The sequence below is a fragment of the Prionailurus viverrinus genome, chromosome B4, assembly GCF_022837055.1.
Source record: "Prionailurus viverrinus isolate Anna chromosome B4, UM_Priviv_1.0, whole genome shotgun sequence".
Taxonomy (NCBI): Eukaryota; Metazoa; Chordata; class Mammalia; order Carnivora; family Felidae; genus Prionailurus; species Prionailurus viverrinus.
Window position 1 is genome coordinate 117964626 of NC_062567.1, and position 14616 is coordinate 117979241.

A 14616-nucleotide genomic window follows, 5' to 3' on the forward strand; every position below is an offset into this window, starting at 1 on the left:
AAAATAGCAAACCATGAGTCCATACTTCAATAAATAAATAAAGTCTGATGAGGAACAGGATATTCAGATAGTTAAGTATACCTCCCCACAAAATAGTTATTACAAAGGGAAAAAGAGTAATTGTATATAGTGAAAGCTAACATACTATCATAAACAAGTGATTAAAGTGAGCATCATGAGCAACAGTAAAATCAAAATCACATGCCACCTGATAAGATATAACAAAAAGAACACACATCTTTCCGTGATATTCCTGCCAAGGATGAGCATAATGTGGATCTAATCATAAGAAAACACCAGACAAACCCAAATTGAGGGACATTTTACAAAATAACTGGCCTATCATCTTCAAAAGGTATCAAGATCATAAAACTCAAGGAAAGACTGATAAACTGTTCCACACCAAAGAACATTAAGGAGGTGTGACAACAAAATGTAATGTGTGATTTTGAACGAGATTCCAATGAAGCATTGTTGAGACAACTGCCAAAACCTGAATGGGGTCTAACGGCTGTAAAATAGCAATATTAATTTCCTGCTTTTAGTAGTTGTATTGTGGTTAGATAGGGAAATATTCCTACTTTTAGAAAATACAAACTAAATACAAACTAAAGCATCCAAAGGTAACAGGGCATCAGGTTGACAACTTAGTCTCACATGGTTCGAGGAAAAAGTTATTTGAACTATAGTTCCAGCTTTTCCACAAGTATGTGATTATTTCAAAATCAAAATTATTTCAATTTTAAAACGAAAAATATTTGAGAGTATACAGTTCTAGTTCCAACCACTAAAAATTCCCCAAAGTGGGGTGCCTGGGTAGTAGCTCAGTTGGTTAAGTGTCTGACTTCGGCTCAGGTCATGATCTTATGGTTTGTGAGTTCAGGCCCCACATCAGGCTCTGTACTGACAGCTCAGAGCCTGCAGCCTGCTTCAGATTCTGTGTCTCCATCTCTCTCTGCTCCTGCCCCCGCTCTCGCTCTCACTTTCTCTCTCTCTCAAAAATAAATAAGCATTTAAAACAAATTTTAATTACTTAAACCTGGGGTGTGTGGGTGGCTCAGCCAGTTAAGTAGCAGACTTGATTTCAGTTCAGGCCATGATCTCACGGTTCATGGGATCAAGCCCCTTGCTGGACTCTATGCTGACTATATAGAGCCTGCTTGGGATTCTCTCTCTCCCTCTCGCTCTGCCCCTCCCCTGCACATGCACGCTCTCTCTCTCTCTCTCTCCCTCTCTCTGTCAAAATAAGTGGATAAACACTTTAAAAAAAGAATTACTTAAACATGACTCATGGTCAGATTCAGATCATATATTGATATGCAATGGGAGATGGGAAGCGAATGTTGACACTGGACTTGTCAAGAGAAAAAGCTGAATTTGTGAGCTTACATTCCATGAAATTAGAAACTACTATATAATTAGCTATCATCTCCTGTGTGTAACTTCCATAATTGCCTAGAGGGAAGAATCTATTTTCTATACTCCAAAGCACCATCACCATGCTGAATACATAGTACACACCCTCAAAATATTTGTCAATTAACAATGCTTTAAAAAGCAAGATAAAGAAAATATCAATGATAAGCTTATTAGGAAACCATTAACCGCATGGATTATTATAGCACAGCATGTACAACTCCAGAGGAACACAATCTCTTTCTGCTCAAATTAGCTTTGTGAGAAATGTAGAAGATAACAACTAATGTTAAATATCTGGTGACCAAGTATTACTCCTAAAAGTAGGCAGAAAAAAGTAATCCCTATGTCTGGGATCAGAGGAACACTGAGCAAATATATCACCCCCAGTGGTCTGTCTTGGTGCCTACACCATTAAAGATTCAGGTTAAGACCACGTACCTAAAGAAGTGACCTATTAATGTGCAAATATCCCATAGCTCACATCAAATAGAGATACTCATGAAATTTATACAATTATTCCTTACACAGCATAATGTCTCAGTAATAATAATAACCACCAAAACACATGAGTCCCTCCTATGTGAAAGGCCCTATGCTAGATGTTTTATATAAATTCTCTTTAATCCTTACAAATCTACAAGATACATAAAATCATCCTCACTTTTAAATCAGGAGACTGAAAGTCCAAAGAAGTTAAATAACTTTCCCAGGGCCAAATGTCCATTCAGTGGCAGAGTTCTCATTCAAACTTAAGACTGACTTTTTCCATTACATTCTGTTGCTTCTTTCTACCATGACATTTACTGTTTCTTCAGTGGAGATCTATGGCATGAGGGAATAAGATGCAATTTAGAAAAATTTTTGGTAGTACAGGATACAACCGAAAAATTCTAGGTTTCAGGTAAAAAAAAAGACAAAGAATGCCCCAGAATAAGAAAGCAACAAAGGCTCAGCAAAGGGACAGAGGGGAACACAAACAGGGGATGAGAAGGTCATAAGGACAAACTGCCTGGTTACATGGTTTTTCTACAGACCCTAACACTAGATTTGACAAGATCCTTGAGTTAATAATGAGCTCAGTTAAAACTATGAGCTCAGACTTACTGGCTTGAACAGATGAATCATAAAGTTAAATGAAATTAAATGAAAATGATGGTGAACACTGTATTTTCTTCCTTTGCATGAAAAGGAAGAAATGAGGAGAAATAAATCACACCCATCTGGAGACGTGGCATGGACAAGTTATTAAACCACCTTTGAAGACAACAGAAGTTAGATACCATTAAGCACCCAAAAATTTTGGATAAAAGAGTTCCACCCTATTTTAAAGTAAAAACGATAACTGATGAAGAAATATCCTAAGACATCTCAAGTTATTTTAACACCGAATTCAGTTTATCATTCATCTGCTATCAAGAAACAAACATAAACAAAATATTGCCTATAACGCAAAATTACATGATGAGCATAAAAATAATTGAAAATTATGCAGGAACTGAAATATGTTTCTATATAATTTTGTAGAAAATGTACTTTCTATTTACATACTGGAAACACATTGGTATTTTCATATTTTAATCCACGACATACACTGATCCCTATGGAACAAGAAAGCAACATGGCATAATAAAAAGTTACGTGGGGACTGGAAAGACCTGAATTTGAATCTTGTCTGTCACTTACTAGCTTTGCAACTTTGGGAAAGTTATTCAATTTTTCTTCTCTTTTGCCCCATATGTAAATATAGGGTTACTAATATATATCTTTCAGGACTGAAGATTGGATATAAAGCAAATAAAGCAATTAGCATATTTGGAACACTAATACTAGCAATTTCACTTCTAGAAATATATTCTAAGAAATACTTTATGAGAAAGATGTTTTGTATGACAATGTTCACCATAACACTACTTATAACAATAATAATAAATAAAGTAAAAATCATCCAAGTATCGAGATTAAAAGAATATTTAAGTAAAGATATATACAACTGGTCATGGGGACGGTTCACCTGGGTGTCTCAGTTGAGCATCCAACTCTTGATATGGGCTCAGGTCATGATCTCACGTTTCATGGGATAGAGCTCCACATCCGGTCTGCACTGACAGTGCAAACCCTGATGGGAATTTTCTCTCTCCCTCTCTCTCTGCCCCTCCCCCACTCACATTCCATCACTCTCTCTGTCTCTGTCTCTCTCTCTCAACATAAATATTTGAAAAAGACACAATTACCTAAGGAAGCTTATGAAATGCATATTCCCAAACCTTTCACTCAAAAATTCTAACCCAGTAGGTCTAAAGTGAGACCAGGAAACTCATGTTTAACAAACAACCACAGGGTTGATTCTAATACAGGAGGTCTATGAAAATTCTGTATTAAATGGGGTATTTTAATGATGCCATTAAAAATATAATTATGAGGAATTTGTAATAACACTGAAAAAGTTTATGATAACTACTAAGTGAAAAATTGAGGATTCAAAATGTATGCTTTATCTAATAACTATATTTAACATACATATGAAGAAATAGTTCTTAGCAATAGAATTAGGGGTGATTTTTTTCATCTTTTACCCAGTTACTTGAAACAGTCATGTTATCATCATAAACACATACATAAGTTACATATCAAAAACTGGAGAAAAAAAAGTCAATGGATCACCATGCCCTTCGGATTAAGTTCAAACTCCTTAGGGCAGCAGACAAGTCCTTCAATCTCCAGACTTATCTCTTATCCATGCTCTAAGCCAAACTTATAATACCCCAAATTATATTCTACATTTTCAAATACCATTATTGAATACACTATTCCTTCTTTAGGAAAACCCTTCCCTCAAACTGTCAGCCTGGCAAACTCCCATTCATCCAATAAGATTCAGGAATCACCTCTTCTCTTGAAGTTTGCCTTGACTACTCCTTCCAGAGAGAATTAAGGGAGCCTCCGTCTTGCTCTTCATATTCCTGTCACACTACCTTGGTAGTTCTATTACAATAAATATCACGCTGTCCTTTACCTCTGTGTTGGCATATCTGTTCCATGATTTCTACAAATACTTGGGGTTAGGTAGAAATGCTCTCATTGAATTTTAAATTTTTTTTCAACGTTTTTTATTTATTTTTGGGACAGAGAGAGACAGAGCATGAACGGGGGAGGGGCAAAGAGAGAGGGAGACACAGAATCGTAAACAGGCTCCAGGCTCCAAGCCATCAGCCCAGAGCCTGACGCGGGGCTCGAACTCACGGACCGGGAGATCGTGACCTGGCTGAAGTCAGACACTTAACCGACTGCGCCACCCAGGCGCCCCTCTCATTCAATTTTAGGATCCACAAGGTACTCAATAAACATTTGTGAAAATAATGAGCAATCATTCTTTGTTATTGTTCTTGGATGTCAGTTCCCTATGAAATCCTGATTGACTTGTTGGTTAGTTGGAAAGCGGTTGGTTCATTGATTAATAAGTCATGGCCTAAATACACCCTAATATATATCATAAAACATACCAGTGAAAAAAACTTATAGGAATACTTTAACCATTGTTCATAATTCTTCACCTTCTCTGATTCTGTCTTCAAAGATTCTATCAAACTTCAGAGTGACAGATCACTCTGGTCACTAGCACAAGCAAATAAACAGGCAAACTCTGTCCTGGAGCACCCCTCTGCTGCAGTTTACCATGCCAATGAACGTCTCTGCATAATTCCTGCTACTCCTCCCAAACACACTCCCACTCACTCTCATGTCCCATACTAAGAGTAAAATAGCTATACAAAACAGGGACAATTCTGTAAGTAAATATAGCAGTTTTTTAGTATATTCAAAACATAAAATACTATATTTAGCATATTTATATGATACATAAAACATTTAAAATGCAGATCTGCAACTAGAGGTACCAAAGTAGGACTCAAACTGGCTAAATAGCAATTTAGGCCAAAAAGAAAAAAAAAAAAAGAAAGAAAGAAAGAAAGCTTTAATGTGGAAGAATGAAATTGGGATTGTGATCCAGGGCTCATAACTTCAAATGCCTTCCCTGTACAGTAAAGCATACGTTTATGAAATAACCTAGATACTGAAGTTCTAAATAATAAGAAAATGCATTTAAAAGAATTTGAATCTCAAACCACATTAGATGTCAAAGCTCTTCTACAATTCTATACCATGTCCTTATCACCTCTGATTATATAATACATATGTACATGTAAGGAATAACTTCTGGAAACAGGCAAACATACCACATGTTAATACCTAAGACAGGTGTGCTAATATAACAGATATCCAATACAAAGTTCTAGTGGGGCGCCTGGGTGGTGCTAAGCATCTGACTCTTGATCTCAGTAAACGTCATGATCTCACAGTTTATGAGTTCAAGTCCCACATAGGGCTCTGCACTGATGGCACAGGGCATGCTTGGGATTCTGTCTCTCCTTCTCTTTGCCCCTTCCCCCAATTATGTGTGTGCACTCACACATGTGCTCTCTGTCTCTCAAAATAAATAAATAAAAACTTTTATATAAATAAAAATTTTTTTTAAAGTTCTAGGGACTAAATAATTAGCAAAAATAAAAGTCTTTTCCAACACGAGCCCTATGCTATCCCATTTCTCATTTCTACAATCAAATCCTTCTCTTTCTACAGCATCAACCTTGTAAAGAAGGCAGAATTAATGACCACCTTTATTTTTTTTTTTAACGTTTATTTATTTTTGAGGCAGGGAGAGACGGCGCATGAACGGGGGAGGGTCAGAGAGAGGGAGACACAGAATCTGAAACAGGCTCCAGGCTCTGAGCTGTCAGCACATAGCCTGACGCCGGGCTCGAACTCAGGGACCGCGAGATCATGACCTGAGCCGAAGTCGGACGCTTAACCGACTGAGCCACCCAGGAGCCCCAATGACCACCTTTAAAGAACCCCTCTTGCAAATCTGGCAAATTCATTCCATCAGCTCTGCTAATAAGAGCTCCAAAGCATTATTATGTGGGCCTAAAGTTTTGTTTCCCCTTTAATTTTTTTTTTTTTAACTTTACTTTTGAGAGAAAGAGAGAGGGCACGAGCAGGGGCGGGGCAGAGAGATTGGGAGACACACAATTCAAAGCAGGCTCCAGGCTCCAAGCTGTCAGCGCAGAGCCCCACACGGGGCTCGAACCCACGAACCGCGAGATCACGACCCAAGATGAAGTCGAACGCTCAACCAACTGAGCCATCAGGCACCTCTTGTTTCCCCTTTAAATGAAAATACTAAAACAGCTTCCTCTTCCCAAAAGGCTTTAGCAATCAATCACACTTCAGCTCCCACAAACAGTGTTTCAAGGTGAGATGAAGTTAGGAAAGATACAAGGCACTGAGCCCATGGTCAGAGGAGAAATTAACATTGAGGTAGGCAGGAAACGACATGATGAAAGCAAACTCTGTAAACTCTTTGCTTTTGAAGGTCCAATATTTGTTCTTCTTAATCTATGTCTCACTCACTATACAGTCCATCCCAACTCTTCTCCTCACACAAATTCTGCTTTTCCTTAGGAGAGGGACACTTAGCACAAAAACTAGAACCAGGGTGAACTTGCAGTAATTAAAATGGAGAAGAGGTTTTCTTTGTAAAAAAAAATTTTTTTAAAAGAGAGAGAGAGAGTTTTGGGTAGGAAGGATTAAAGTAAATGTGGTGTGGGGAACAGAAGTATCAAGCAGGCAGCAAGAAATGAGGTTGGCTGTTGATGACCACATCTATTAGTCAAGATTGATTCAATTTGATCAAAGAATGATGACAAGTCTAGGCCAACTGTCTCAGTTCACTTAACTAGAAGTAATTAGCCACTTTAAATAAAGCTGCTCTCACAACACAACAGAACCTAAAAAACTCTACAGCACAACTGAATCTAAGTTCCATTTTACACATTCCTGATGACATGCTGTTAAATTAAGTTAGCACTATCTCTCAGAAACAGATTCAGAGATGAACACTCTTTGAAGACTGCAGAAGAACCTAACAAAAACAAAATTTATCCTTGACTATATATTTTGATCCACCCTCAAAAGTCACCCAGTTTCATGCCAGACCCACGTTTAACAAAAATGCAGAATTCACTTCCTGTCCTCCTGATGCAAAGGAAGAAAACTGGACTCTAAGATGAGATCCTAGATCTGTGTTACACAAGAAATTTCACTGAATTTTAAACTGGCATTGTGCCTCTGCCTGCCATATGGTGTACCTGACCATGTCATCACATACATGAGAAAGAACTAAAACACAGTGAGTCTTCTGTGTAAATTCCTGCTTTTAAAAATATAAAATATTCTATGATGAAAAAACCAAAACTCATCATATTTCAGTTAACTAAAGCTATACCACAATATGTTTAAAATGGAACCAAAGATACACTAAAATGCATTAAATGTTTAAAAACTTCAGGTTCTATAGGATAAAATTAGTCTTTTCTAACCCTTTATTTGAATTATACCTTCCATTTCTAGTTAAATACTCAAGAAGAATGTCCTAAAATAGGCTCCTTGAAAGAATTTTCCAAAACTGCATCAAATACATAATAAATTATTTCAGTATACAATTGAACAAACCACATTGTGTTTACTGTCACCTGAGAGGTTAAATTGCTAAAGTCAATAGAAGCAATGCTGAATATTGTAAGCTTCGGCATTAATGTCAGTCAAGATTTGTTCTACCCTTCCACCAACTGTAAGAAACCACTGAGATACACTACGAATTAGGCAATGTAAGAATGGACAGGGTGAGTAGTAGCCACTGACTGGCTGTCCTAATTCCCTGCTACACATCAGTCTTACTGTTTGGAAGAGGAAGCTGAAAACCTAGCTTAGTAGAGAAAGAGGTCAATACCAAAATTCCTTCTCCTCTTTCCTTACTCCCCATTGTGCAGCTGGCACTGTTCACTGTGGCAGACACAGTTCCCTGAACATAATGGTGCAATCACCGCTTCAAACATCATTACTATCTAAAATAGATAACCCACTTGCAACTTGCCTATTTTTATAGATATAACATTTTCATGCAGTTTAACTGCTCTATTTGTGATTTATTCCATTTAACCAATGCAGTTTCCCCGAAAGTGAGTACCTTTATCAGAGTCCCAATAACCACAATTGCCCAAATAGTTGTGAAAATTACAACACTTTGGAGTTGCCTCTTATCAACTTGTACCCATCACCAAAAACTTCATGAACTGAATCCTAAATCTGAAAAATGTATAACTCTCTGGTTTATATGTCTTTAAGGACTAGACACTATTTTCCCCTACTTCTTACTGATTTACTTTGTCACATGGGAGTCTTGAGAATTCTTTATGTCCAACAAGAATTTACTAAAAATAGTATATATAGTATGCAAGCCTTTGATTCATTAAGAAAACCAAGTAAATTTAAGGCATTAAACTTTTGTTTTATTAAAATACAAATAATTCTTCATCTTGATCATTAAGAAAGAAATGATTTAATACACATACTAAATAGGAATTGTTTTTGTTTGCATTAAAAGGTGGCTGTGCCAAAGAGACTTTAAAAGGTTTTGCAGCTGTCTCATGAAAGATGTTAAATAAAATAAAATTTCACATATCATATGGAGGAAGAAAAAGGAGGTGATTCAATTTGAATACTCTGATGAGCTCTAATGAGCTCAGAATTCTTTAGGACAAAAGGGGGTAATGAGAAGTATAAATGAAAACAAACAAAAAAGAAGTATTTACCTGGGGAAATGTTAATGTCCCTTTCAACTAAGTTAGAAAAAATGGAGGGAGTTATAAAAAGTTCACTTCTATAACAGTTAATGTAAACTTAAATTCTGACAGAATAACTGTAAAACTTGCTTGTTTTAGACCACAAGAGAATTTCCTGTAACATCTAACAATGCCAAGAATCTGATTCTTCCCAACTTCCATTTTGCTCCTATCATCCCTAGTGAAAATCATTTTCAAACCAGAAAGTATAAACAAATAATGTTAGGGATTATTGAAACTTCAAACAGACAGAGATCATAACAGACAAAGTATATCCAGACCCAGAAGAATTAGGTACAAGGGCATAGAAGGAATTTTCATCAGAACTAGGCATCCATCATCCATGGTTCGCTACCATAAACAAGCTATAATAAAGTAGCCTGATTTGGGTGGAATTTATAGACTTAATACTAGAGGTATATCAAAGGAACGCCATAAACAGGACACAGCATGACTCCAGAAAGGCAATGGATAAAATACCTCAAAAGATTCTCACAGGTACATCAGAGAGAAGCAGCTGAATGAGAGTTCTATTAAGTGGCTTCAATGTTGGTAGAAATACCATGTATAAGTATTGCTACTTTTAAATTTATAGTAGGCTAAAGAAAGGTTCTTTAGAGACATATCATGGTGTGTGGAATTCCAATTATGGAAAACATGCATATTAAATCTATAGATGATGCAGAGGAAGAAGATAATATGCTGGAAGACAGACTCAAGAGTCAAAAAGATCTACATAGATTATAAATACAGGCTAAAACAAGTAAGATTAAATATAATAGGAATGATTTAAATTCAATCCACACTTTTACAAGTATGACAGGGGAACCACTGCTTCATAAGTCATTGAAAAAAATACCTGGAAGTTTTGAGTATCTATCTGCTCAATGTGAGCCAATGTCATTATATACCTCAGAAAAACTGACCTTCATTAAGCTAGATCTTAGATCAATAATAAAGAGGTAATAATTTCAATGTTTTTAGTAGCTGCTATTAATACATGTTTATTTTAGAATACTGGAAAATGTAGAGAGCAAAAAGAAAATAAAGATCATCCACAATTCTACCACCCAAGGATGAATGCTATTTTTTACATTTTGGTGTTTATCATTCTAGACTTTTTCATGTACATTATAAATTTTCACACTTACTTTTTCTTAAAAAAAAAAATAGGGTCATACCACAAATGCTGTTTTGAACCTGTTTTTTTTTTTAATTCAACAGTATATCAGGTCCCAGTATATTCACAATGGTCAACTGATATCTTAGTGCATTTTGTTCATTTCTGCTCACCACCTTTAAGAGTCATTGCAGAACTTGAGAATATGCAAAGAAGGGAAAAAAGAGAATAGTGAAAAGCATGAAAATGTAAGTTCACCTATATTCCACTTCCAAATAATACCAACTGCTAGAAATTACAGGGAGTTCAGGGGTGCCTGGGTGGCTTAGTCAGTTAAGTGTCAAACTTCACTCAGGTCATGATCTGGTGGTTCATGAGTTCGAGCCCCTCGTCAGGTTCCGTGCTGACAGCTCAAAGCCTGGGAGCCTGTTTCAGATTCTGTGCTCCTTCACTCTGCTCCTTCCCTGCTCATGCTCTGTCTCTATTTCTCTCTCTCTCAAAAATAAATAAACACTAAAAAAATAAAATAAAAACAAGAAATTACAGCGAGGTGGATATCAACTCAATGAAAGGAGAATGTTTTTAATAATTAGAGCTGTCAAAAAAAAAAGGAATGGATCTAGTCATTTAAGAGTTTTATAAGGCTAGAATAACTAACTGGTAAAAGATGTTGCAGGTGATTCCTCTAGGTCAGAAGTTGGATAAAAGGTTCCATTTTATTTATAGATTCTATAATTCTAGTGGAAAATTTACTAAGGAACTTTACTCCATGTCCAATATGAAGCAAATCTTTAGTAATCAAGACCTTAAGAAATAAGGTCAAGTGCTTTAAAGCTGCATGAGAAATAACAACACTAATGATAAAACATCAATGTGTTAAATGCTTTGCATTCATTTCTTCATATTTCATTTAACTCTTACAACAACTCTATATGATAGCTACTATAACTATTCCCATTTTCTAGAAGAGAACAGTGAGGCTTAGAAGATTTTTATATTTATTCAAGATCATTCTTTTGCTGAAAACCGCAGTATCACCCAAGCATACCTGATTCCCTATCATATATCTACTGCTCACTTGGGAATATGTCATCAAAACCGTCTTCAGAAAAGTTCTTAGTGATCCCCCAAAGGGCAGTCATGAGGATTTTTTTGTCATTAGGAAAAAAATTAAGGATTTTTAAATCAGATTATTCATAGCAAAAAAAAAAAAAGTAGACTAAACTACGTATTTTAAACTCACAAATCAAATAGAATCAATGAATAAGACTTACAATGTGGAAAAGCAAATTTAAATCACAGAACTTCAAATCTTTGCCATTACTAATTAAGTGACCTTGGGCAAGTCCTTATCTTCCTATCTCTAGTTCTTCACCTGTGAACTGAGGCTCAGCCACTTAAGGCTGATATAAGAATTGAAGGAAATGATACAAGTAAGCATTTAGCACAGTTATCTGACACTACCTATTACACAACTAATAAAGGCAGGGGGGAGGTAGTGGCAAACCTATTCTGCGGTCATTCCGAAGTATTTTAAAATGTCCAAGCGTCATTATATTTGAAGAGGGAGGGGCCACCTTCTCCATCATTATGTAAATAAATTTTTGAACACAATCATTTGTGAAATAAAGTAACAACTAAATTAAATGTGCTTTCTTAGGAATTTCATTTTATGCAAAGGATCACCCAATGCAATTTCAACTGTCATATTCTTCAAAGACATTGTTTTGGTTGTTCATTTAGTATGCGATAGATGCAAGTTTAAGGGTTATTGGTTTTGATTTTGACTTTTACAACTTGGTTCAAACTCATGAGAACGTTTTTTTACTTTTGTTTTCTGTGCACATTTTTGTTATACAGCTCTCACCCTGACAAAACCAGCAAAAGAGAAAAAACCTCTTGTTCAAGAAGTTTAACAACTTAGTTTACCAACATTAAATAGTTAGTATTTTATTCCTAAAATTTGCCACCTATTCTTTTTTTTAAATGGCACAACAGAGAAAGTATTTAAAAGATGTTTGCCTTTAAGTTCTATCACAAAGATACGCTTTTTAAAATACTATTTATCTTAATAAAATTAACTGAAGTTATCACTGTTCCCAAAGAATTCCTTAGTGTTTGTCCAAAGGAATTGATTATTTAGAAACCTCTTTCAGAATACAGGTTTCTAGCCATAATCATTCTTACAACTAATTCAATCAACTGGTAAACACATTTACTTTACCTGCAACTTTAAAACCGTAACCAGATAAACTGCTTTTGTATAAATAACCCATGACTAGGGGCAGTTATTAGAGCTATAATCTGAAACATGTCCACACTGTCTACTTGTGTTTGAAAGTAAAAATTACTTACCAACAGAGTACACCCAAAGAGTCACTGCTCCTAAGATCAACTAAAAAAATGTCCCATATTCATTCATTGATCTGAAGTGAATTATTATTCCAATAAAATGTCACTATTAAGTATATATGATCATATATGGAGCTTTTTAAAATCCCATCAACTATTTGCCAACTAAATTCATTTCACTCTAATACAAATGTTTTCATTTTCCCTACAGGCCAGTACTATAATTAACTGCATTGTCTGGCCACTACAACATCTAACAACTTGTGTAAAGAACACAATGTCATCATCCAAAAATCTGTATTAAACACTTGTCAAGAGTAGCACAAAAGAGTATTTAAAAACCAAAAAAAAAAAAAATCATTTGGGTTTTTCAAATTTTTACAAGTACAGCTGGGTTGCTTAAGAGATGTTTTAGGGTGAAGCTATGAATGATGATTGATGCCTCCAAAAATATCCAGGGTAAAGTGAATAGCCACAATTTTGTAAACTAAACAGCTTTCCTTGCATTTTATCTAATGAATATTCTTCAGGCTTCTTCCCTCCTATTTAATTCGTCCATCAATTCAACTCTCAAGTTCGCAGTTTCTCAAATATGCAAATCAACCCTATTTCTAAGGTACTGCCTGCTGAATAAAGACCTTGACATTTTTTTTAAATGTCATCTTAGAAAGAGTCTCCAAGCAATATTAGTCTCACCCGCAACATCTTCATATTAAAAGGCCTCTACTACATTCCATACACGCTATCCCAATCCTGACCTGGCATCCTTGGTCCTAAAAACCAAGTTGCACTGAGCTAAGTCCAGGTAAGTGGAAGTACTGCTGGGGCTGCTAACCTGCCTCATCAAGTTTTACACACACCCTGTACAGATGACATCTCATCAGAAGGTTCGCTTGCTTCATTTTGTGGGATCACAACCCACAGCACAGCAAATGCCTTCTGCAAGAGAAGGTAGCAGCAACCAAAGGCCGTGGCTTTTTGCAGGGTAAGTGAATGCACGCAATAGCTTCTCTACCAATTTCATGCAAATAGACAAAAAAGGCTGGGTTCGACACTGAAAATACATAATAAATGTTGATGGAAAGCGAGTGGAACACCGATTTTCTTCCAGCAACACTAGTACATGTACAAGTTCTGCACCACAGTTCAGAGAAAAGTAGCTACTGACGCATTGATGGAAGGCTATTTTCAAATTACTCAAAGAATCTAAGGCATCAATCTGACTGGGAACCTCGTGCCTCCTCTCCACACACACAGTCTGTTTTCCTGCCTAATTTAAGAATGAATCGCTGGCAGCCACCAGGTGCACTAACCATGAAGAGGAGGACGTATCTATCACAATGCAAAACGAGGTATGCAACCCCAGAACTGGTTCCCGTCCTTACCTTAGCAGATTAGAAAGGGGCAGGGGTCCGGATCCACCGCCCAGGATCCCTCCTTTCCTGCCAGACAGGAGTTTCTCCACCAGAGCCACATTTCCAGTGCGGGCAGCTTCCAGCAGCTCCTGGTCCTTCCCCATAGTCTTCCACCGGCTCCCTCACAGAGTCCTTTCCCCCCACCCCGGGTCCTCCTCCCCGCCCACCCCCACTCCCCAAAATCCAGGGCCCTCCCCGCCCCACCCTAAAATAATGCAAGAGCTTCAGCAATAAGAGATTCCTGCAGCCCCAAGCCGGGAACACCACTCTCTCCTCCTCTTCGGGGCGCAGCTTTTACAATGGGGATCAGACCATGTCTAGGAAGAGGGGCTGGCCGAGCGGGGAGCCGCGACGCGCCCCCACAGCCACTCCCCTGAATTCCTGAAGCCTCGTTCCCGCGGGTGGGGCGTGAGAGGGTGCTTTTGAGGAGCGCGAGGAGGATGCTGAGGACTGAGGAGGTCGCAGGAAGAGGAGGCGGAGACAGTCCTCGCGGGAGCCCGAGCGCAGCGAACAACCGCGTCGGCGGCCCGCGCACCCTCACGCCGCGGCCCGGGCTCTGATCAGCTTCCGCGCC

General features: G+C 37.3%; 1 protein-coding gene across 2 annotated transcripts in view; it reads right to left on the minus strand.

Annotated features, from left to right (window-relative positions):
- The window catches only part of ANKS1B (ankyrin repeat and sterile alpha motif domain containing 1B), a 1101801-nt gene extending 1087655 nt beyond the window's left edge, over nucleotides 1-14146 (minus strand). For both annotated transcript variants that reach the window (XM_047867387.1, XM_047867386.1), the window contains exon 1: nucleotides 14013-14146. In XM_047867387.1, coding sequence (XP_047723343.1) covers nucleotides 14013-14146 — 134 coding nt within the window. The remainder of the gene's footprint in view (nucleotides 1-14012) is intronic.
- Nucleotides 14147-14616: the final 470 nt, after the last annotated feature.